This window comes from Sus scrofa, chromosome 10 (genome assembly GCF_054392235.1).
Source record: "Sus scrofa isolate SSC_HxYL_T2T_F1_AM1 chromosome 10, Sscrofa_HxYL_maternal_Yorkshire_Landrace_v2.0, whole genome shotgun sequence".
Classification (NCBI taxonomy): Eukaryota; Metazoa; Chordata; class Mammalia; order Artiodactyla; family Suidae; genus Sus; species Sus scrofa.
Genome location: NC_139392.1, coordinates 58,460,419 through 58,485,753, shown reverse-complemented (window position 1 = coordinate 58,485,753; position 25,335 = coordinate 58,460,419). Strand labels below are relative to the sequence as shown.

Here is a 25,335-nt window from a genome sequence, read left to right as displayed (position 1 = left end):
AATACTAAAGATACGGTCAGCAGAAGATGGAAAAGGGACAGAAAGAGGAAAGTCGGAGGAAGGGCAGGGCAATAACACCTCATCTTACAAAGCCAGGAAAACAGATCAGAGTTGATGTTATAAGAATGTAGGGTTAACTGTTTAACATTTAAAGGCCATGCTACATTGCTTTGAATAAAAAATAAATAAAAGCATTCACAATAGGTATCACTGAGGGAAAAAGCTTGCATAAATATAGTACCTTTAGACAGAGGTATTTCAAAGACTTTCTCTAACTAGAGTATTCATTTCTCTTTAAGCTTTTACTCCTGGAACACAAATCATAGCATGATTTTATTTAGGAAACAGGTGTCTAACAGGAAATACTGTGAAAAGGTCATTCTTACCATGGATAAGTCATAAATTTTTTTTTTTAATGCAGCCACATCTTCTTTTTGACTGATGTGTTTCGATTGTTCTTCTAGCTGAAAGAGCAAATAAAAGTTGTTCAAACTCATTTTGGATTAATTTGGTTAAGTTTAGGAATATATTTGCATTTAATATGGGAAGTCTAGAAACCTCAAAATTTTAACATTATATGACCTTATAAATCATTAAACTACATATAATCCATAAGGATTTAAAAATCTGTGTTAAATGGAGTTCCCGTCATGGTGCAGTGGTTAACGAATCCAACTAGGATCCATGAGGTTGCGGGTTGGATCCCTGGCCTTGCTCAGTGGGTTAGGGATCCAGCATTGCCGTGGCTGTGGTGTAGGTCACAGACTGGGCTCGGATCCCTCATTGCTGTGGTTCTGGCCTAGGCCGGTGGCTACAGCTCCGATTTGACCCCTAGCCTAGGAACCTCCATACGCCGTAGGAGCGGCCCTAGAAAAGGCAAAAAGACAAAAAAAAAACAACAAACAAAAAACTGTGTTAAATAATTTAAACAATTGAAAAAGAGGTTTCATTATTTCATGAATTTTCTTTGAAGCAACTGAAAAGCCTTTTTTTGGAAACCAACTATCAAGCAACCCAATATTCCCCTTTTTAGGTATGTCGCCTATTAGTCTGGACCTTTATATTCTCCTCAACTTTATCTTCATTTAACACTTTCTATTCTGTATCATAATTACTTATGAATATTTACATGTATTACTAGAGTCCAAGGTTTTTAAGAGTAGAAGTAGTGTCAAAATCAACTATTTTTTCTTCATGGTGATTTCAAAAAATGCTTATTTAATAATTTAAATCAATGAAATTTAATGCTCACTTCAGCAGCACATATATTACAATTTCAGCCATACAGAGAAGATTATTAGCATGGCCCCTGTGCAAGGATCACACGCAAATTCATGAAGTGTTCCATATTTTTCTGGGTCACTTCGCTGTACAGCAGAAACTGGTACAACACTGTAAATCAACTATACTTGAATAAAAAAATCAATACAAAAATCAAATTGAACTATGATATGAAGTTAGAGGCATACACATGCAAAATTATAAAAATACACATTGTGACCTTTGCTTACTGATTGACTACTTAGTATTACCAGACTAAACTGGCTCAGAAGCATCCTTAACATAGACAACAAAAATGTCTTTCCTACACAGAGCATAAATCCCCTGGAAATGTGGGCATTTATGGGCGTCCATAAATGTAATATGCATGCATTGACCAAAATGAAAATGTTATATTTTATCAAGTCTAAGTCAAAATCTAAGTATTTAGATTTTGTTGCCGGATGGTACCAATGGAAGGTTTTCACATGGCTGACTGAAGCCAAGTTTTAGCCACTGATTTTAAGATCATGCCAACTTCAGAGAAAAATTGTGGGAAGAAATGAGTTTCTCAGAACCAATGGCATGAGGTAATGGACAATTACAATAAATTTGTAAACTTTTTTGTTTTTTTTTTTAGGGCTGCACTTGCGGCATATGGAGGTTCCCAGGCTAGGGGTTGAATCGGCCTGCAGCTATAGGCCTATGCCACAGCCACAGCAACATGGGCTCTGAGCTGTGTCTGTGACCTACACCACAGCTCATGGCAATGCCAGATCCTTAACCCACTGAGCAAGGTTAGGGATTGAACCCGCAACCTCATGCATACGAGCTGGGTTTGTAACCCGCCGAGCTACAATGGGAACTCTAGATTTGTAAACGTCTGTGTAGTTCTTACAGCCTTTAACATACTCTCACATAAATTGTCACTTACTCTCTTGCAGAACAGCCCTATCAGGCAGGCATGAAGTCGGGTATAAGTGAGAAGGCACCTACTGTGTACAGACAGAAAGGCACGCCATTGCTTATCAGCTGAGCAACTCTGAACAAGTTATTAAACCTAGAACTCAGTGTTTGTATCTGTAAAGGTGGGAATTTGCTCTTTCCTCAGAGAAAGTTGAGAATTCAATTTTTTAAATGATGAAGAAGAGCTTAGTAAATAACAAATAAAATGTTAGCTATTATTGTTAGGACAGTTTATTATTAATTCCATTTTACAGATGAGAAGCCAGTGATCAGAATGATGAAGTCAGTGGTCCTAGGTGTTACAGGAAGTAACTGGCACACTTGATAAGGACTCAGGTCTTGTCACTCCTGACTCTCACTATTCAGTGCCTGTTTGATCTTTAGCATATGCTGAATCAGGGCAAGAAACTCTGTGTCTCCTCTTGTAAACATTTTCTTAGTCTAAAGTTTTGGGAAGACATGGAAACAAGTAAGGACAGTGTCTAGGAGAATCTGTGACTCTAGCATAAAGCAAAGGACTGGTCCATTCAAATTCTGTCATTGAGCACAGTATAGGTCTAACGACTTCTGGAAATCAGATATAAGGGTGACATTGATAATACTTTTCCAAGAAGGATTCTAGGGAGTATTTAATAATTCCAGAGGCTTAAACTGCAATAACCCACAAAATGCAGTTAACTGTCACTTAATCTCATTTGGTATAAACACTGGAAGGAGCATTAAAAGTTATCACATGGACAACTAGAGAAGAAAAGTGATGTGTCTGAGGCCACAATGCCAACCTCCGGGATGATGATGATGATGATTTTTTTTTTCTCTTTTTAGGGCTGCACCTGTGGCATATGGAAGTTTCCAGGCTAGGGGTTGAATCAGAGATGCAGCTTCCAGCCCATGCCATAACCACAGCAACAAAGGATCCGAACCGCATCTGCGACCTACACCGCAGCTCATAGTACGCCAGATCCTTAACCCACTGAGCAAGGCCAAGGATCAAACTTGTATCTTCATGGATACTATGTTGGGTTCTTAACCTGCTGAGCCACAGTGGGAACCCCCGGGATGATTATTTTTTAACTACTGATTTTCATTTTGGCTAAGGTATTTCCATAGTTATGGAGATGATCCACATGCAGAAAGTGAATCCAGTCCTGTGCCAGAGGCAATGTGTACCAGCAGCTGAGAGCCTACTGATTTCAAGCATCTTTTCCCAGACTCTGAATTCAGGGATGTCCACTTGGTAGCTTGAAATTGGGAACGTGGGAGTACTTATACCACGGAAACCTGCAATTGCTGCAAATCCCTCCTCCCCTTCCTCCCATTGCCGGAGCCTGTTAAACATCTACCCACCCACCACTGAGTGAACTGGATCCTAAATTATTAGAAGCCAAAGAGAGCAACAACCAACATCAGTCACATCTTAGCTTTCCCTTCAACAGGTTCTCTCCCACTTCTTGCTGATTAGGGATCCTCTAGATCTGGAACCTTCCATAAGAAGCCAAATAAATATTCGTTTCATTTAACAAATATTCACTGAGCACATATACCATGCGGTAAACTGGGTGTAGGGCTGTGTGACTGGGAAAGTCAATGTCCCTGCTGTCATGAGTGCACTGGACACGGGCACCTGAGGGCACTTGGTTGGTAAAGACCAAGGAAAGAAAACTGAGGTTTGATAGACAACTGTTCAGGGGATCAGAAATATGTATTAGATCTCTGCACAAAACACGCTGCTCTTAGAAACCGAAAAAGAAATTCCTGCCAAGGAGTTCAATTTGATTCTGAAATCTGATCCATCTGCTGCTTCCATATCATCCCCCATGTTTTTAGCTGCTAAAAATTTAGACACACATAGATACGGAAGCTATCCCTCAAAGTTTAGTTCTCATACCTACCTTTTTGAGTTTCTTTATCGTCACCTGTAGATCTCCCACCTCTGTTTCATACTGACGCCTGAGGTCAATGAGGGCTTCCTCAGCTTTGCGTTTTTCCTGAAAGAAAAAGAAACGTGGATGTAAACAAGTTCTTCAAAGTCTTATAGCTGAGAAACATTTTGTGTTGACCTAGAAACTATCATGCTAAGTGAAGTCAGCCATACAATGAGACACCAACATTAAATGTTTTCACTGACATGTGGAATCTGAAAAAAGGACAGACTGAACTTCTTTGCAGAACAGATGCTGACTCACAGACATTGAAAAACTTATGGTCTCTGGAGCAGACACTTTGGGGGGGGGGATGTGCTTGGATTATGGGATGGAAATCCTGTGAAACTGGATTGTTATGATCATTATACAACTACAGATGTGATAAATTCATTTGAGTAATAAAAAAAAAGAAACATTTTGTGTTGAACTAAGGCTGGTCCCAGGTCTCCTACACAGAGATGGTGGGAAGGTGTAATGGAAGGAACCAAACTTCATATGCCCAGCACTTCTGGAATGGAAACCTACAAGTGTGAAAGAACTGCGGAATTCCACAACCTACATACACACAGCACCTGGGGTAACATGGCTGAGACTGCTACCCAATTCTGTAGCACATGATTAACTAGCTAATTAATCATTGCTGCACTTAGTTTAAAGCTAGGGCACAGCCAAAGGCTCCACTGCTCGCCTGAGTCCTGTCATGTCATCAGGACTCAGGAAAGCTTGATGGGTTTACTGTTTTTCCAAGAACTTCCACATTCTCTAAACTCAAAACACACCACTGCTCCATGGCTCATACTTCTCATATGGGTCATCCCTGCTGCAGAGAATGGCAAAAGGGCACCCCAGGAGGTCAGGGGTTACAGGTCTCATAACCCCAGATATCTTTTAGTTTCCCTTTTCTCTTAATCTATTATGGAATTTTATATCCTGTATTCTGTATTCAAATAAAGTTTTATGTTTACAGCCAGTGGAATTGAGTGTAATAAGACCTAAATAAATGGAGACTATGTCAGGTTTGTCGATCTTTCATTATTATTAAGATACAATTCCTCCCAATCAATATTACGATGAAGTCCGGTCAAATCCCCAGCAGGTTTTGTTTGTTTGGAAACTGACAAGCTGATTGCATAGAAATTGAGGACCTAAACGATCCAAGACAACTTTGAAAAAGAACAAAGTTGAAGAACTAATACTATCTGATTTCAAGACTTATTATAGGACTTCCCGTTGTGGCACAACAGAAAGGAATCCACCTAGGAGCCATAAGATTACAGGTTCGATCCCTGGACTCGCTCAGTGAGTTAAGGATCTGGCGTTGCCATGAGCTGTGGTGTAGGTCGCAGATGCAGCTCGAATATGGCATAGGCCGGTAGCAACAGCTCCGATTAGACCTCTAGCCTAGGAACCTCCATATGCCGCAGGTGTGGCCCTAAAAAGATAAAGACCAAAAAAAAAAAAAAAAAAAGACTTATTATAAAACAACAGTCACCAGATAATGTAATACCAGCATAAAGATTAATCAACAAAACAGAATGGACTGCCAAGAATAAACTCAAAACAAATATAGAAAACTGATTTTGGACAAAGTGCAAAGGCAATTCAGCAGAGAACAGATAGCATTTTCAACAAATGGGCTGGAACCATTAGACATACACATGCAAAAATATGAACTTTGACCCATACCTTGCAAAATGTAAAAGAAATATGGGAGAAAATCTCTGCAACCTTGGATTAGGCAAAGATTTCTTAAATACCAAAAACACGATCCATGAAAAAAAAAAAACCTGACAAACTGGACTTCATAAAAATAAAAACTTTCTACTCTTCAAAAGATACTGTTAGGGGAATGAAAAGACAAATTTCAGTCTGATAGGAAATATTTATAGATCACAATATATAAAGAACTCCCAAAACTCAATAATAAGAAAACAGGAGTTCCCTGGTAGCTCAGTGGGTTAAGGATCCAGTGTTGTCACTGCTGTGGTTCTGGTTACTGCTGTGGCTCAGGTTCCATCTCTGGCCTGGGAACTTCTGCAGGTTGCAGGCATGGCCCGAAAATAAAGACAAGAAAACAACCTAGTTTTAAAAATGAACAAAAGATTTTAACAGTTGTTTCACCAAAGAAGACATAAAAAGTTGCCTGACAAGGAGGGCAAAGAAGGGTGGGGGAGGAAAGGAACAGTATGGGAATGCACCCATTATCTTGACTATGGTAAGAGTTTCTTGGTATATACGTATATTGGGTCTGATCATAGTCTACACTTTGAGTATGTACGGTTTATTGCTTGTCCATTATACCTCAGTAAGGCTGTTATAATAGATTTTTAAAAACACTACTGAAACAATGGGATAAATGCTACATGGGCAAGAGGAGTCAAGGTCAGGAAGGGTATGGGGAGAAGGGGAGACTTTCTCTGAGCTTTGCAGAATTTAGGAAAGTAGAGAGGAGTTATCAAGGCAGAGAAAAAAGCTGGAGTGGAAGCAGAGCAGTAAGCCAGGCCAGAGATGCCGGGTGAAGAACAGCGTGGGGAGGGGGGGAGCCAAGGTGCGCTATGCTTAGTGGAGTTGGGGAAAATCTCCAATTAGCCTGGAAGTGTTCCAGAGAGACTAAGAGACTGGGATAAATTAGCAAGTAGGTGTCATTCCTGGGCCTAAACTGTTCCACTGGCAGCGGGGTGTTGAGGTTCCACAGACCACGTCCCGGCAGTGACTCACTGGCCACTTAACGCCAGTGGAACAGAGGAATGATGCTGTGGATGCCACAGATTTGCTACCACTGTACCAGGGCCAAGGAAACCGAGGAAGCTGTGATAGTGAACAAAACCTGGAGTTATAAGGAATGGGGTCATGGTCAGGTGTCTGTTACCAACAACCGATTTGGGAAGTGGTCAGTGGGGAGAGGCAAGGAGATTTGATAACATGCTTGATAAGTATGTGATGAATGCATGAGTGCACAGATTTAATAGATGAAGAAGGCGAAAAGGCAGAAGAAAATAGGATTTCACTATTTCTAGACTAGAAAAAAAAAGTGCTAAGAGAAGAATGGAATTGGAAGAAAAAAAAAAAAAAAAGAATGGGCTCACCATTGCACCAAAGGGGGACCATGGACTCTGAACCATTCACTCTGCTGAACATGATATCCAAACGGTTATTAAACTTGATATTAAGAGATAAGACAACAAAGAGACCTGCAGGCATATAAGGGGAAGGCAGTTAAGGTGAAGAGTCTGAAAGGACATGAGGTATACAGGTCAACAGCAAAGAGCAGAATGGCACAGGCCCCCGTGCCCCCACCACGCCTCAGGCACTGCACTAGGCGCACATACAGGTCATCGCGCCTGACCCTCCTTAAAGCAGTAGGTGGCCTGGTCCCGCTCTGAAGCTGGAATAACAAGGGCTCAGAGGTTAGGTCATGTTCCCAATGCCACTTAACCCTGACGGAGGGAGAGCCAGGAGGTAACCTACGGTCTGTCGGAGGCCAACATCCAGGCTCTTCTCACTCAATTCTCTGCCTCTTAGAGCTCACGGGAAAATGAATAGGAAAAAAGGGAATGTTCAGCCTAACATTAGCTGCTCAAATAAATGTGTCTATTTTCTGTTTTTAGTCAACATTTATCACCCAAATATATTTTAGAAGGAAAAAAGGTAATTATTTCTCCTATGGAAATCATCCAGTTTTCAAGTAGGAAAGTTCCTATTACTTAGGATGAAAAGCACACTCCCCTGTAAAACACCAAAGTTTTCTTTTTCTTTTTGTCTTTTTAGGGCTGCACCCGAGACATATGGTGGTTCCCAGGCTAGGGGCTGTGGTTCCACAGCCACAGCAATGCCAGATCCGAGCCATATCTGTGACCTACACCCTAGCTCATGGCAATGCGGGATCCTTAACCCACTGAAGGAGGCCAGGCATGGAACCTGCATCCTCAAAGAGACAACACTGAGTCCTTAACCTGCTGAACCACAACAGGAACTCCACAGAAAGCATTTTAACTTTGCTGTACTCTAGATTTAAGGTAGCGGTGGACGTGGGCAGCGCGACAGCAATATTGAGAGTGGAGGGGCCTCCCTCCTCTATGAAGGCGGCCTCTGCCTTCTCCTTCAGGCCTCAGCTCTCCTGTCCCCTCTTCAAAGAGGCCCCTGGCCTGCCAACCTGAAGCAGCCTGTCTAGCACACATGCTGTTTCTTTCCTGTGCTTTCGGCCACCTGAATGTAGACACTGTGATTACTTTGACTCTCTCTCTACCTCCCCCAAACCACCACCACTAAAAACGCCTTTGCTGAAGGTGCCTGTGGGAGCCTGGACTTGCTGCACCCAGAGGATGCCCAGTGCCCAACCATCAAAGGTGCTCTGAGGCTCTGTCGCCTGGACGGGCTGATCGCACAAACTCACGTCTTTGCGTGTCTTGTGTTCTGCAGCCTGAATCCGCTGATCCATTTCCTCTTCCAGTTCACTCAACTGCATGGCTGCCTTGTCCTGGGCTCTGAAATTCAAGAGGATGCACATTGTTTCATTACACTCTTGGCCTTATACCATGAAGAAAAAAAACAAAACAAACAAACAAACAAAAAACTCTGACCCCAGCTACTTCAAGCTATTTTGGAGGCGAGGAGAAACATGCCATTGAAAATAATATTCCCCATTCTTTCCACATAATAAAATGAGATTGGTAAATAAAATGAGGTTTGACCAGTTGGGTGTAAAGGGACATGAAAACTAGATATGATATAAATGGAAGAGAGTAGATTAAATGGTATTAAAGTAGATGGTGATGAAGAAAAGAGAATGATACCAAATCGCTGGGGGGCTCTCAAATTCTGAAAATATATTTTGCTGCCATGACTGAACTACAACCCAAGACAAAAAAAAAAAAAAAAAGAGTTCCATGGCAATGAGATGATTAGATGTAATTTTGAAATTTTATTACATGAAACATACAATACTATATGCTATAGTTAGAAGGAAAAAAGAGATCTCAAAAATGATTTCGAATCAGTTCCCTCAAGTTCAAGAATGTTTATTTATTTTTGTCTTTTTAGGGTTGCACCCATGGTATATGGAAGTTCCCAGGCTAGGGCAGAATCGGAGCTGTAGCTGCTGGCCTGCACCACAGCCACAGCAATGTGGGATCCAAGCCGCATCTGCGACTTACACGACAGCTCACAGCAACACCGGATCCTTAACCCACTGAGCAAGGCCAGGGATCGAACCTGCAACCTCATGGTTCCTAGTCAGATTCGTTAACCACTGCGCCACGAAGGGAACTCACCAAAGGGTTTTAAAATGGAAACTTCCTGAAAGACGAGTGTGTTAACTAGATTTCTTGAAAGTCTAGAAACATTTCGGATTGTAAATTGTTTTCTATTTAAAATCAGTGAAATTTTGCTGCTGAGCAAGGCCAGGGTCGAACGTGCATCCTCCCGGATGCTAGTCACATTCGTTTCTGCTGAGTCACGATGGGAACTCCCCTACTCTTTTCCCAAGAAAATTCCTATTTCTTTTATTAATATAATCAATAAACCACATTCCTATGGAGACAGAACATAATGATTTGCCAAAATGTTAGAAATGGGAATAGTTCATTGAGAAAGGTTCCGGATAATTTTATTTAGCAAATGTCTAGTATGGAGACATTGCTGTCCCCTCACCCCCCGGGAGGAGGTGGATTTTTTTTTACAGCCTCTTTTTGCAGATGCAGAAGCTGAGACTCAGGGAGAAAAAGCAACCTGCCCAAAGTCACTCTCCTGTCAGTGACAAGGCCAGGCTTCCAACAGAGTCTGCCTGCCTGCCTCTCTGGATGAAAGCATTTCCTGTACTCTCAAGGGACTGGATATAAGGGAACAAATCTCTTTGAACTGTTCTGTATGGAATCACAGGCCTTGAAAGGTTTATATGATTGGTTCATGGTGACCCGCTGAAGGACTGCTGGCTGACCCTACACAGTATCTCCTGACTCAAATTCCTCAGGTTCAGCAAGTCCCCCTTATTGTAATGTGATAATGCAGTTCCATCTAGGAGCCACTCGGTCAGAGAGCCACTAAAAGGGCCCCTTCTGCCACTAGGACGTCAGTACCTCTTCACTGCAACAGCCAGGTTTTCCATCTCTGTGCTCTGAAGTTTGATCTCACGGATAAAGTTCTTTATAACGTGTTCATATGGCTGAATCAGTCTTGGCTCCACAAGGTTGATGTTTTGATACAAGGTACTGACTTGCTCTTTCCTGCCAAAAAAAATCGAAATTAAATTAAACCAAGTAAAATATAAAAAGGCAAAATTTCAGAATTCTGTTAGGAAAGAGACACTTAAGAAACCAGGAAGGAAAAAGCAACAATAACAGAAGGACTGGCATGGAGGGAAGAGAGCAGTCAGAGATGCTACTGCACTGTTCTTCTTTTTATTTACAACAGAACAGAACTTCATTCCTGACACCCGCCCCCCATTGGCCCCAGATTTGTTAAGACTGACAAAAACTGCAGGAGCTCTTGTTGTGGCTCAGTGGGTTATGAACCTGACTAGTATCCATGAAGATAAGGGTTCCGTCCCTGGCCTTGCTCAGTGGATTAAGGATCCAACCTTGCTGTGAGCTGCAGTGTAGGCTGCAGATGAAGCTCAGACCTGGCATGGCTGTGGCTGTGGCTGTGGCCAGCAGCTGAAGCTCAGATTCTACTCCTAGCCTGGGAACTTCCATATGCTGCAGGTGTGGCTCTAAAAAGAAACACACACACACACACACACACACACAGGTTGTACAAAGTGATTTTTAAAAATTGTATAATGTGATCATCTGATATTAGAAGATAAAGGCCTGTGAAGGCAGTGGACATGCATAGGGAAGGGTTGATAGGGAAGGTATTTTTTTGGTCACTGCTGTTTATTCCTTTTTTGTGTGTGCGTGTGTGTGTGTCTTTTTGCCTTTTTCTATGGCCACACCTGCGGCATATGGAGGTTCCCAGGCTAGGGGTCTAATCGGAGCTGCAGCCGCTGGCCTACAGCAACGCCAGATCTGAGCCTCTGCTGCGACCTACATCACAGCTGATGGCAACGCTGGATCCTTAACCCACTGAATGAGGCCAGGTATTAAACCTGTAACCTCATGGTTCTTAATTGGATTCGTTAACCACTGAGCTACGATGGGAACTCTTTTTTTTTTTTTTTTTTTTTTTTTTAATAGCAACGTAAACAGACTTGTAGAAAAAAGGTTAGATAACATTAAACCATGTTCCACCAAACCATAAGACATATTTCAGGCTTTATGATCATAAGTGCATATACCTATTATTTTAGAGCAGTTAAAATCATTTCATATATATTTGTGACAACCCTCATACTTATTATCAACATTCATTAAAAGACAAATATGTCAGAGTCATCTCAAAAGAAAAACTAGGAATGCTGGGTCTGCTAGAGGATAAGAGAGTGAGTCAGTGAGGCTAGTGGTACCCGTGGCTCAAGTCTGGGAGCTGATGTGCTTAGTGAGGTAGAGGGAAGACACAGCAAGATGGCCATCGGCAAGACAGGGATACAGGCCTCTCACCTCCAACCCTGCCAAGATTTTGACCTCAAGACTTCTAGACTCCGGAATTGTGGGTAAATAAATTTCTGTTGTTTACGCCACCAAAGCTGATGTTTGTTATCAGAAATACAAGATAGGAGTTCCTGTTGAGGCTCACTGGAAACAAATCTGACTAGCATCCATGAGGATGCAAGTTCGATCCCTGGCCTTGCTCAGTGGGTTAAGGATCCAGTGTTGCGGTGAGCTGTGGTGTAGGTTGCAGATGCGGCTCAGATCCCATGTTGCTGTGGCTGTGGCTGTGGCTGGCAGCTACAGCTCATACTAGACATCCAGCCTGGGAACTTCCATATGCTGTGCGTGAGGCCTTAAAAAGGCAAAAAAAAAAAAAAGAAAGAAAGAAAGACCTAGGCAACCATAACAAACAGTGAAAGTTTCCAAGGTTACACAGTGACTGGGTGGCAGAGCTGGGATTCAAATTCAGTCTCATGCTGCAGACCACATGGTCAACCATTACATGATATTGCTTCCCAGTTGTGTAAAACATCTGAACCTTGGCAGAAGAATCAAAATCATTCCACAGAACTGAAAAATACTGCAAATGTCAGGTATATATTAACCTGAGGTGTGTCTGTGGAGTTATAAACTCTCCCAGATTTGCTCTTAAAAAGAAGCTGCTCGATGTGTGCAGAGGTCGTTATGATTCAAAAGAACTGCTCAAGTGAAATATTGTTCATACACTTATGGCAAGTTGAAAGTCACACAGAAGTGAGTTCCTTGGTGGTCTAGTGGTTAGGACTTGGTGCTTTCACCGCTGCAGCCCAGGTTTAATCCCTGGTGTGGAAACTGAGATCCCATATCAAGCTGCTACCTGCCATGGCAATAAAAAAAACACACAGAAAGTTGCCATTGTTCCTTGCATTGGAACAGAGTACAAATACTGGCTGCAATAGTGAACCATGTTTCTTTTAAATAATAAGCAATAATTAAAAAAAAACTCTAAGATTGTCTCATGTCATTTCCATGCACAGCAGAATCATTAATTCTTTCTTTCTTTTTTTCTTTTTTTTTTTTTTTAGTCTTTTTAGGGCCATACCCATGACATATGGAGGTTCCCAGGCTAGGGGTCAAACTGGAGCTACAGCTGCCAGACTCCACAGCCACAGCAACACCAGATCCGAGCTGCACTTGCAACCTATACCACAGCTCACAGCAATGCTGGATCCTTAACCCACTGAGTGAGGCCAGGGATTGAACCTGCATCCTCATGGATACTAGTCAGATTTCTTTCCACTGAGCCATGACAGGAACTCCAGAATCATTAATTTCTTTGCCTTTTATCATTTACTGACCTCCAGCAGTATACAGAGCATAAAACTTTCTTGCTAATGGGAACCTGCTTGTCTGCCAAGGATGGCCATTTAGATACCGTCACCTAGAGTCCTTGTTTTTTGGCTAATTATACAGCAATAAAATGTTCAGAAGTATATGTCTGAGCAGATTCCCTGAATTTCTGAAAATTTCTAAAATAAGAAAGAAACATAATGGTTGCAAATTCTTGGGAGTTCCCATTGTGGCACGGGGATGCAGGTTCAATCCCTGGCGTTGCTCAGGGGGTTAAGGATCCAGCGTTGCTGTGGCTATGGTGCAGGCTAGCAGCTACAGCTCTGATTTGACCCCTAGGCTAGGAACCTCCATATGCTGCAGGTGTGGCCCTAAAAAGAAAAAAAAATTTTTTTTCTTGGGTCCTGTGCATTATAAAGAGTTTTAGGAATAGTTTACAGTGAAGTGTAGAAATATATTAACTATAGAAACTGTCTGCCGCTAGCAGGAAATATGTTATATGGTTAAATGTTGCATCAGAGACTTGGTGGATAGTCATCTTCCTGCTTCTTATTACAAGGCACGCAGGGGAGAACTGACTCCCCAGACTCCAGAGGTAGGTTGGAGGCCCGTGAGTAGCTGTGGCCCATGGGATGGGCATAGAAAGGATGTCTGCCACTACCATGCGTGGCTCCCCAAATCCTCTGTAAGATCCTGAGCTCATATTCATTCTCATTATCCCTCTCTCATCCACCTCTTTCCCTCCCCACTCCCTCCCCCTCTCCTTCTCTGCCTCCCCCCTTCTCCCTTCCTCCTGGCTGAAGTGAAAAGTTCCAGTATGGCAAAGCCAGGTGATGAAACGTGTCTGAATCACCACACGGTGGGAAACTGCTCAGGAAGGCTGCCTCATTGCATCAATCTTCCCGACACGTGAGAAAGAGGTAAGTCTGTATTTTGCAAAGCCTAAGACTTGGACATTCTTTTAACAGTCAGCCTGAACTTTAAAAGTTGGTGTTATGGTTTCCTATTTTCGTTTTTTTAATCATCATCATCCAGATTAAATGACTTCCTTCCTTCCTTGATAGTTTCATACTAACCAAGCAATAAAACTTCTACAACCAAGATAGGTCTTTATTGCCACCAATCCACTCTCTTTCAAGGGAACAAAAGATTATTCTGAAGCATTTATATGCTGAAGTAGGCATTTATTAAGCATCTTTTTTTTTAATTTTTAAAATGATTTTTATTTTTTCCACTGTTTTACAGTGCTCTGTCAATTTTCTACTGCACAGCAAGGTGACCCAGTCACACAAACATATATACATTCTTTTTCTCACATTATCCTGCTCTATCATAAGTGACTAGATAGAGTTCCCAGAGCTATATAGCAGGATCTCATTGTATTAAGCATCTGATATATACAGTCCTGGCAGTGATCTCATAATTTACATGTACTATTCTCCTAATCCCTGTGACAACACTATGAAGAAGGCATTGCTAGTATCCTATTTACCACATAGGAAACTGAGGTAGAGAGAGATAAGTATCACCCTGGTATCAGAGCCAGGATTCCGACTCAGCCCATCTGGTTCCAGCATCAGCTCTCCAGGGAAGAAGTAACTCTTTATGCAAGTAAATGCTCATCTGGGTCCTGGGGGTCCCAGGCGCATGCCTCTATTTAAGAAAATCTGATGTTTCAAGATTTTTTGAAAATCATTTTAGGGCAGGGTAGGTATCATTACTCTAAGGACCACCTACATCACAAAGGGATTCCTTTAAAGAATGAAGGTATGACTGGAATGAAAACGAGATAATCTTATAAATTTTTATTTCCCTAAAGCTGTCTGGGGAAAGCGCTTCTGTATACAGAGACACACTCCCACCGCCCTCTCCTGTTGTCTGCTTGCTTCACGTAGTCCATACCTGTGCCACTGGAGAACAATATAATGCACATGGTGACTTTTTTACACCTGATGCAAAGAACAAAACCAAAATGAAAAACACTTTATCCTAACAAAATAAAAAACCTGGTCCCTCTATGTAAGATTAAAACGCGGTGCCCTGTGTAGGAAGCTAAACACCTATGGATTTGTCAGCTCAAGAGACTGGGTGCCATTATTTGGCACCAAGACAGTCTTTTGTTCTGCTCCTGAGAGGGCAGGAGCCATCGGCCTGCCCCAGTGTCCTCGCTCCTGACGTCAAAGGTTAAACAAGCAGACTGTATAACGCTGCTCTGTTTTCCTCTGGCCCTGACCCAGGGTGGCACCTCTGGGTGCTGAGAAAGGCACTGACAAGGCTCCGAGCCTTGTCGCTTAATTCATTAAGTCCAAGGCCTCATCTGAGGCCAGTATGCTTGGATTCACAAACACCGTGTAGACCTGTTGACAGGTGTACCGGACAAATACAAGGTAAAGATCAAGGTCAGGTCATAGGCGTTAGTCAGCCAGACAAAAGACAGCCTCTGCTTCTGCGTGGAGAGAGCCACTCACACGAAAAATAATCTCATTCCTGTGCAAAGGAAAAGAGAGCAAATGAAATTCAACCAGAGGAAAAAAGCACCCTAGCTTACCAATGGGTTTTAGATGTTTATAATCTGAGCCTTTTCATCTTCTTGCTTGATAAATTACAAGACAATTTGTATGAAAGACAGGGATGACGGCAAAATACTGATGAAAAATTCACAATTTAAAATTTTAAAATGATCCCTAGGAAATAACATTGTAAACTTCAAATATTCCCATTGAAGCTGAGAGGGAAATGATATGAACTTAGGAGCAAAAAACAGGTATAGTTAAGATGGGTCAAAAAATTTAAAGGCCACACATTTTCTACGGATTAACATTTTACTTAGAAGCACACATATTTCTCTCTGTTGATGTATCTGTAACGTAGTAAGGCCAGTATTTAGAATGCCTGGACGCCTCTGGTCTCGGGACACTCCTGGGAAACAGTCAAATGCAGACAACACCACTCCAGGCTAAGAAACACAGTGACCCAGTAAAGGCGGTCGGAAAACTGGCCTTCAGATTCCAGTCTGGCTGCTTTAAGCAATGAAATGGAGCGCTAACCTATTTATTCAAACCATAAGTCATACAGATCTAAAACCCGACGTGGCTTCCTGTGGACAAAAGCAAACAGTATTCAATGCCAATGTCTCTACATCATTCTACCCTAGGGACAGCTGTACGAAAATTGACGTTGTGACCCTAGCACCTGAGCCAGGGAGAGGAACTATCCATGCAATCCAAAGAGTGTCATGTTAGAGCCCAGAAGTAAAATGCTAAGAAAGAAACTGAGTTCCTGCCCTCATGAGGCTCATCTTGAAGCTTAAGTACAAGATGCTCTGACAGCACTGAGCAGGTGAACAATTTTTTTTTCAACCCAGTCCACTCTCTCACCTCTCTTTTATTTTTGCTTTGTAGGGCCGCCCCTGCGGCATATGGAGGTTCCCAGGCTAAGGGCTGAATTGGAGCTACAGCTGCTGGCCTACACCACAGCCACAGCAACATAGGATCCAAGCCACGCCTGTGACCTATACCATAGCTCATGGCAATGCCAGATCCTTAACCCACTGAGGGGGACCAGGGACTGAACTGGCAACCTCATGGTTACTAGTCTGATTCATTTCCGCTGCACCGCAAGGGAAACCCAGAAAGTGAAAATACTTTGTATGACACTACAGTGATGGATGCATGTCATTACAGATTTGTCCAAATCCACAGAATGCACATCATTAAGCGTGAACCCTAATGTAAAATAAGGAATTTGAGGGGTAATGACGTATAAACATTGGTTCATCAATTGTAACAAATGTACCACTCTGGTGGGGGTTGTTGAGAAGGGGAGAGGCTGTGCCTCTATGGGGGCAGGGGGTGTATGGCAAATCTCTGTACCTTCCTAACTTTCCTGTGAACTTAAAAATTCTCTAAAAATAGACTTTCAAAAAAATCTGATAGTTTCTCTTTGAGAATAAGAATGATAAATATATTCCCACTAAGGCAACACTAGCTGATCTTTCTAAATCTCCTCATATGGAACCAATCAAACTGTCACTGAGTCAGTTGAGAGGAAAGGCTTAGCCTCTTTCCCCCACACAAGTTAAGTGGAAAATGATTTCAAAATGTACTTTCCTTACAGAGAACACATCCTTCCAGAATAACTCCCAACTAACTGAAAAATAAATTTGCACAGCCAAATCCAGCCGTGCTGTTAGAACAGGGCAGCATTAATTCTCTTCCGGAAGTTCAAGGCTTGCTTTCCAGACAGGATGTGCCTCTGCCCACTAACAGCCTTGCCCCAACTGTGACTGCAAATGATTCCCGTCTCTGTTCTCACCAAGGGTTTGGCTCTTGAGCGGCTCAGTTACAGCATGGTGATGTGGCTCTCCCTTCTAGAGAAAACAAACAATGGCCTATTCAACCTGGTCGAGCCAGCCCACAGACTGGGAGAGACAACTGGTCCGGTGGCCTGGGCTTTTCTCAGCTGCTTTGCTGCTTCTGAGTCAGAGTATGATCTGGTCCAGGTATTCAACCACCTGTGCTTCATCCAGGGCCCCCTGCCTGTGGACATCTCCTGCAGGTAAAATTCCTCCTCGATTAACTTGCCTAAGTGCTTACTGGGGGAACGTTCCCCAAAGGGTTTTATTTTATTTTTAGTTTACAGTGTTCTGTCAATTTTCTACTGTACAGAAAAGTGACCCAGTCACACATACATATCCATACATTCTTTTTCTCACATTATCCTCCCTCATGCTCCATCACAAGTGACTAGATATAGTTCCCAGTGCTATAGAGCAGGATCTCATTGCTTATCCATTTCAAAGGCAATAGTTTGCTTCTATTAACCCCAGATTCCCAGTCCATCCCACCCCAAAGGGTTATTTATTTATTTATTTTTGCCTTTTCTAGGGCCTCTCCCTCAGCATATGGAGGTTCCCAGGCTAGGGGTCTAATCAGAGTGGTAGCCACCGGCCTACGCCATAGCAACTCGGGATCCCGGGATCCGAGCCATGTCTACGATCTACACCACAGCTTGCGGCAACACCGGATCCTTAACCCACTGAGCAAGGCCAGGGATCGAACCTGCAACCTCATGGTTCCTAGTCAGATTCGTTAACCACTGCACCACGAAGGGAACTCACCAAAGGGTTTTAAAATGGAAACTTCCTGAAAGACGAGTGTGTTAACCAGATTTCTTGAAAGTCTAGAAACATTTCGGATTGCAAATTGTTTTCTATTTAAAATCACTGAAATTTTGCTGCTGGTTGTTTTTCCAATGGAGGGATGACAATGGATCCAGCAAGAGACACCATGCTGGAGGTTTAGGGATGCACACCTGAAACAGCTGAAGGCGTCTGAAGTCAGGGAGGAACAGCAAGGGGTAAGCGTACCCGGCTGGCTAAATTCAAATGCTTCTTCAGCACATCCCAGCTTCCTGACCCAGGGCTTCATGACACTTAACTCTTGAGCTCCAGTTTCTTCAGCCACAAAGGGTTATACAGTATGTGCTAGAACCTACCACAAAGCGTGAGGATTAACCCTACCAGATCACATACAACTGGGTGAGGACACTGTAGCTAATAGATACATGTTAGCCAATGTTAGGATCTTTTATTCCTCTTGACTCCCTTTATCCAGGTGAGTTAGAAGTAGTGGTCATCACCTGCCTGCTTCTATGTTGTGTTCTAGAAAAGGGCTGAAAGGAAGAAAGCCATGTGGTGTGGAAGCCCAATGGATAGAAACGTTGTCTTATGGGGCCAGTGCAGGGGAAACAGAAAAATGAGAACTGGGTCACACCTGAGGTCATGCAAAGCTTATACAGTCTGGTGCTTCTGTAAAGCACCAGATATAAAATATTTACCATATCTCTATTGCCATTTCTCAACTCTGCCATTGTAGCGTGAAAGCAGCCATAGACAATAAGCAATGAATGAGCTTGGTCATACTCCAAGAAAACTTTATTTACAGTCAGGTCAAGGACCAAATGGGCCTTACTTTGTTCCCTGTTATAGCCTCTTAGCGTAAGGCCTGATCACAGGAATGGGGATGAGTCAACGTGGACCTAACCTTTCTGTAACCAGGAAAACAAGCCTTCGCTCACATCTTGTCCCTGGGGACATATCAAATTTTTTTGTTTATGGACATCACATTATCAGTGTGTTATATATGTAGACAGGTCTATGTCTGAATATGGGCCTCTTTCTTTCAAAGTACTTACCTTATAATGCACTTCATTCTACTGATATTTCTCTCCTATCAACTTAAATGCAGAGCAATTTAAATGTAGGCATAATCTAGTAATGTTAGTGCAATTGGTGTATTAGAGTTGTTTTTCACTGAAAATTCATTTCTACTTTGGCAAGAAAGATAGGAGTTGGGCCAGAGTTCATTGCAGCACTATTCACAAGCTAAGCCTTGGAAGCAAGCTAAATGTCCATTGACAGAGGACTGGATTAAGATGTGCTACATAAATACAATGGAATACTACTCAGTCATAAAAAAGAATGAAATAATGCCATTTGCAGCAACATGGATGTGACGAGAGAGTCTCATACTAAGTGAAGTTAAGTCAGAAAGAGAAAGACAAATACCACATGATATCACATATGTGGAAACTAAAATATGGCACAAATGAACCTATCTATAGAACAGAAACAGATTCACAGACATAGAGAATAGACCTGTGGTTGCCAAAGGAGAAGGGAGAGGGAGTGGGATGGACTGGGAGTCTGGGTTGGTAGATGCAAACTGTTACATTTAGAATGGACAGACAACAAGGACCTGTTATATAGCACAGGCAACTATATCTGACCTCCTGGGATAGACGTAATGGAAAGGAATATTAAAAAAAAAAGAATGTTTATATGTGTATAACTCTCTTTTCTATACCGCAGAAATTGACACAACATTGTAAATCAACTATAAGTTAAAAAGGGGGGGGTTGGGGAGAAAATAAAGAGTGCCACATCAGTTTCTATGCAAAATTTTCCCTTTAGACCACATCTGTCAGCTTTCCAGATTTGCCAGGAACAATTCCAGTGTAAACTTATTTTCCTGTATCCTGTCCACGTTAGCATTTATCTAGAATTTTCCCTTTTCTGTAATCGAAAAGTTGCATTAACAGTCAGTAACTGTCATGAAACTGTGTACTAACTAGGCATCAAAGTCAGTAACAGCTGCATTAAAATACGCCAGGGTAAGTTGGTGGATGTGCACTTTTTACCTCCAGCGTTCACTTAGTAGCTTGTGAGACATCTGTGCAGTGAAAAGACTTCTCATTAAAGGGTGGCTAAATCAGAAGACAATCAGTGATAAACCCATCTCTCCTTTTCTGACTCTTTGCAGACACAATGTCGCTAAGACTTTCCTTTCAGGAGCAGGAAACAGGAATACTCACTGATAAAACAAATTAAGCTTGGACAAGAGAAGCTGGAGGCAGATAACTCCTACGGATCTCAACAGTGACGGAGAAAGACAGAGGCGGCTTGCTCTGCGGGCCACCTGGAGAACTGCCAGTTGTGCCGATACCTACAGATGCACAGCACTGCTGGGCAACCTTTTGGCCACATCAATGGGATATTAGGAAGTTAAGGGCACAGTGTATGTGAAATAAGTGCAGAAAAAAGAAGTTGGAGAGTCCTGCCACAGAGCACTAGGAAGTAACCAGAATGTTCTTGCTACTGAGGTTTAACCATTTTTAGTAGGTTTAGATGTATAACTGGTTATTTCACTGGAATGATAATGCTTTTATTTTTTAATTTATTTTTTATTTTTGCTTTTGAGGGCCACACCTGCAGCATGGGGAGGTTCCCAGGCTAGCGGCTGAATTGGAGCTGCAGCTGCCAGCCTACGCCACAGCCACAGCAATGCAGAATCTGAGCCGCGTCTGTGACCTACACCACAGCTCATGGCAATACCGGATCCTTAACCCATTGAGCAAGGCCAGGGATTGAACCCTCATCCTCATGGATTCTAGTTGGATTCGTCAACCACTGAGCCACGACAGGAACTCCAATAATGTTTTTATATTTTGTAATAAACCCTATAAGCAACAATGAACTCAAGGCAAAGGTGCATGCTTAATAGGAAGTATCAATTTCCTTTCCTCAAGAAAGTTGATGATAAACATGTAAATTGCTTGAAATAGTTAACTGTTACAGCCAAGAGGAGCCTAAGGAGACACAACAACTAAGTATAATGCAGTGTCCTGGATGGAATGGTGGAGTAAAAAAGGATATTAGGGGAAAACTGAGGAAATCTGAATAAAGTATGGACTTTATCTACTAATAATCGATCAATATCATTTCATTAATTTTACAAAAAGTACTACACCAATGCAAGGTGTTAATAATGGGGGAGAGTGGGTGCAGGTTATGTGGGAGCTCTCGGTGTTCTCTTCACATTTTTTCTGTAAACCTAGAAACATTCTTTAAAAAAAAATAGGTTTATTAAAAATAAGTTTGTTGACGTTCCTACTGTGGTGCAGTGGGTTAGGAATCCGACTGCAGCAGCCTAGGTCACTGTGGAGATGCAGGTTCGATCCCTGGCTGGGGTGCACAAGGTTAAAGGATCCAGGGTTGCCACAGCTATGGCGTAAGTCGCATGCGGCTTCGATTCAATCCCTGGCTTGCGAACTTCCATGTGCCATGGATACAGCCATAAAAAGCATCTAAGTATGAGAAAACAGTCATAGGAGTTATAAATGGAGACAATTTATTGGATAAGTCTTGTCTTGTAAAGTATTGGTCCAAGAAAGTACTTTGGAGGGAGGCAAAAAGAGAACCTGAGATGATCATGGGCTGAAATATACAGAAGTCAATATTTACACATATCAACACCAAAAAAAAATTGAGAATATGTTCTATTGAGTAGAATTTGCTCTAAGCTTGTCACAGAATTTGTTCCTGAAGTGCTCTTCAGCCCTTATACAGAGAATAATTTTCTTAATTAAAAATATGACCTATAGAGAAGTCAATTGCTGATGTCAACAATTTCAAATTTTATAGTCATAAAATGTAACTCTAAAGAAGAGTACGAGCAATTTTATGGGGGATGGGGGGAAGCATAATAAGACCACACTGAAAACATATATTCTTTAGAAAAGTATTAGAGATAGATAGAAACAAGTAACTGATTAAAATACATACATATATTCCGAAACCATTCTGCTTATGCAATTTTAAATGTTCATATAACTGATATAAAGATTTTTCTTTGTGCTAGTGTACATAAACTTTTAAATTTATTTTATTTTATTTTTTTGCCTTTTAGGGCTGCACCTGTGGCATATGGAGGTTCCCAGGCTAGGGGTCTAATCAGAGCTACAGCTGCCAGCCTACACCACAGCTCACAGCAAAGCCGGATCCTTAACGCACTGAGCGAGGCCAGGGATCAAACCCGAAACCTCACGGTTCATAGCCGGATTTTTTTCCGCTGCGCCACGACGGGAATTCCTTAAATATATTTTCGAAATAACTGTTTTTTATTTATTTTTAAAAACTTTAAAAAGAGAACTATTTTGTGAGACCACATATATGATAAAAGCAATTTGTAAGATAATAAAATAATATTAGATAATTTTAAGTATATTAGTTCCTCTCATTTTATTCACAAGAAAATTCTGGTTTGGAGAATTAATTCTATGTCCACTTTACTTTCCTGTCCCATTTCCTTCAACCTTCTCATCTTCTAACCACTCAGGTGTTCATTGTCCTCAAATATTTTCTACACCCAACACATGACACATCAATTTTCAACAAAGGAGAAAAATATGCTATTTTGGTTGATTTCACATCATCTCATCCTTTAACTTTTTATTTTTTCTTTTCATTTTTTGAGACTGGAAAGAGTTGGGAAACAGCTTTATCTCTCTCCCTAAAAGTATATATATATATATATATATATATATTATTTTTTTTTTTTTGTCTTTTTGCTATTTCTTGGGCCGCTTCTGCAGCATGTGGAGGTTCCCAGGCTAGGGGTCTAATTGGAGCTGTAGCCGCCGGCCTATGCCAGAGCCACAGCAACATGGGATCCGAGCTGCATCTGCGACCTACACCACAGCTCACGGCAACGCCGGATCGTTAACCCACTGAGCAAGGGCAGGGATCGAACCCGCAACCTCATGGTTCCTAGTTGGATTCATTAACCACTGCGCCAAGACGGGCACTCCCTCAAAGTATGTTTTAATATCACTCTCTGATTAAACCAGAAACTTGTTCTAGTTTCCACCTAGAAATCAAATCCTGCGCGCCAATCAAGCCTCTCCGAAAAGTCACCTCTTCCACGAAGCCTGCCCTAATTCAAGCACAAGAAATCCTTCCCTTGCCACATTTTGAAGCCGAATCTCTGTGTACTAAGTTTTCTGTGGATGCTTTATCTTTCCAGTTACCCTATTAAGTCTCCATAGCCCTTGCAGCACCCAGAGATCGGATGGGCAACGAGGTCCTGCATTAATGAATGAATGAGGCCAGAGGCTGGGGAAGGAGGACACAGTGGGAGAAGACGTGGAGAAGGTGAGCTTTGCTAAAGAAGGGGCAGGCGAAGGACTCTGCCTCCCTCGGGGAGGGTAAAGCCGACAGTGGTGAGGAGGGAGCAGAGGAGCAGGGCACAGGGTCAGGAAGGAGACAAACTCTGGGGAATCCGATGGCCAAGCTGCAAAGGGTCAATCCCCTTTGGACACAGTGAGACAGCAGTGTGTTCTAGAAAGCACACCAGACTGCACCTCAAATCAACAGGCAGAGGCACACCCTCCTCTCCAACCTCTTCAAGGGCTCTCATCTCCTCTGTTTATTTACCTACTTCTCCCTTCCCACTGTTTCCAACAGGGGAAGTGCCCAACATTTGCTATGTAAGAAAGCTGAAAAGAGTCGAAAATTGTCAACTGGAGAAACTGTCTTACAGGGATTTGTAACTAATATTTCCGATATGCAGAGGCCCCTTTGTTTTCTTCCACCTCAGATTTGTGTTTTTGTGGGTTGAGGATGCTGAAATTGGAACTCTGGCTGAATGGCTCCAGTAATGTGTTGTGAATCCTAAATACGTTTCAATAATCAACTAGGATGCGTTTTTATCAAAATAATACTTAACGTTCAAGGTTATAAGTATTTTATATATATGTGAGTTCCCAAAACACAAACTAAATTGCATGATTTTGTGGAAATCAACACAGACTCAAAATCTTGCCTTACACAGATAACCCATCACCAGCTTCTAGAGAAGACAGGGATTTGCTTGTCTTCCTAAAAAAAATCTCCCAATGTACTTCTCAATATGCCACAGAATCATGAGTACCAGTAAAGAGCTCATTTTCTTTCCTAAAATTAGCATATTCTGGGATACAAGTGCATTCTCTTTGTTTACTCAGCAGCAAAAGTATTTCTTGGATTTGTATTTAATATACACTGGACACCTACTAGTACTGAATGATTGGCATTTAACTTTAAATGATTATTGGTATCACGGAAAGATAGCTGTTTAGTGCATAAGCTAGAGTTGAATTTTCTTCGACAGTTAAATCTTAACCTTATGCTTGAGTATATATGATACTAGCAAGAAAATCTGCTGGAGATTCTACACAACCTGCTCTGGCCTTCTTAAAAGCCTTTCTCAAAGGTCACAAGAATTTACTCTGAAAGTCATGTAATTAAATGAGAATTTCTTTTTCTCTGACATCTTTAAACTACCTTAAAACCATGTGTATCCGTGTAGTATTTGTTTAGTGACTGAATAAAAAAATCACAGAATTTTGTAATCTACTTTTAAAGAATCATTGATTTTTTCCTATCTACCTTGCTACCTAACCATCAAACACAGAGATAAACCAATAATGGTTTTCCAGTCTGTTTTATACAGAGGTGAACCCCAAAATATCAAACTTAATATGCAAACTTGGCTGCAGAGATTTGCTTACAAATTTTCTTGAACACATTTCCCCTTTAAAATAAAATGTTGTTGACATTTTCAATGTTGGTATTTCAATAGTTAAAACCCTTTGAGAAGTTCTTGGTCTCATTCAATGATGCCTGGGGTATATTTTCCACATGATAGAAGCTTCCTGAGATACAGTCCCCTGCTCACCCACTTTGCACTTCACTGTCTTCCCAGCAACCTGCAGAAAAGTTTAATTACTTTTTCATTTGATCTTCTGAAGAACCAGAGGGTGATTTTTCTGGAATGAGATTTAAAAAAGAAGGTAGCCAAAAATCCTATTAAAATGTGACTTTTTCACATTCGACCAGGATTCACTGCCCTGCCTGAAAACGAGTCCACTTTTGTGCTCCCACAGCCACAGCCCACTAAAAGTGCTGACAGCCTTCCGATGTGCAAACACTATCTCCTGAAGGAATCTGA

The 25,335-nt window shown here is 41.8% G+C and overlaps 2 protein-coding genes and 1 non-coding gene across 11 annotated transcripts in view; 2 read left to right on the top strand and 1 right to left on the bottom strand.

Moving 5' to 3' along the window:
- LOC146399449 (uncharacterized) overlaps nucleotides 1-21,273 on the top strand; it is a 149,214-nt gene extending 127,941 nt beyond the window's left edge. For 2 of the 8 annotated variants that reach the window (XM_084979922.1, XM_084979924.1), the window contains 4 exons: nucleotides 13,810-13,926; nucleotides 16,161-16,345; nucleotides 17,380-17,563; nucleotides 20,329-21,273. The gene's annotated coding sequence lies outside the window, so the exon portion shown is untranslated. Of the gene's footprint in view, nucleotides 1-3,324; nucleotides 5,167-13,809; nucleotides 13,927-16,160; nucleotides 16,346-17,324; nucleotides 17,564-20,328 lie in introns of those variants that run through there. The other 6 variants (XM_084979910.1, XM_084979926.1, XM_084979913.1 and 3 more) reach the window with 4 other exon arrangements.
- Nucleotides 1-25,335, bottom strand: part of RASEF (RAS and EF-hand domain containing) — an 85,753-nt gene that overhangs the window by 40,974 nt on the left and 19,444 nt on the right. For both annotated transcript variants that reach the window (XR_014817771.1, XM_021064670.2), the window contains exons 2-5: nucleotides 10,226-10,372; nucleotides 8,545-8,635; nucleotides 4,119-4,214; nucleotides 387-464 (exon numbers count right to left, since the gene is read on the bottom strand). Coding sequence is in view for 1 of the 2 variants with exons in the window: in XM_021064670.2 (XP_020920329.2) it covers nucleotides 387-464; nucleotides 4,119-4,214; nucleotides 8,545-8,635; nucleotides 10,226-10,372 (412 nt within the window). In the remaining variant the exon portion in view is untranslated. The remainder of the gene's footprint in view (nucleotides 1-386; nucleotides 465-4,118; nucleotides 4,215-8,544; nucleotides 8,636-10,225; nucleotides 10,373-25,335) is intronic.
- LOC146399450 (U6 spliceosomal RNA) lies at nucleotides 1,245-1,354 on the top strand. Its single transcript, XR_014818482.1, has one exon. It is a non-coding gene; the product is annotated as a U6 spliceosomal RNA (small nuclear RNA).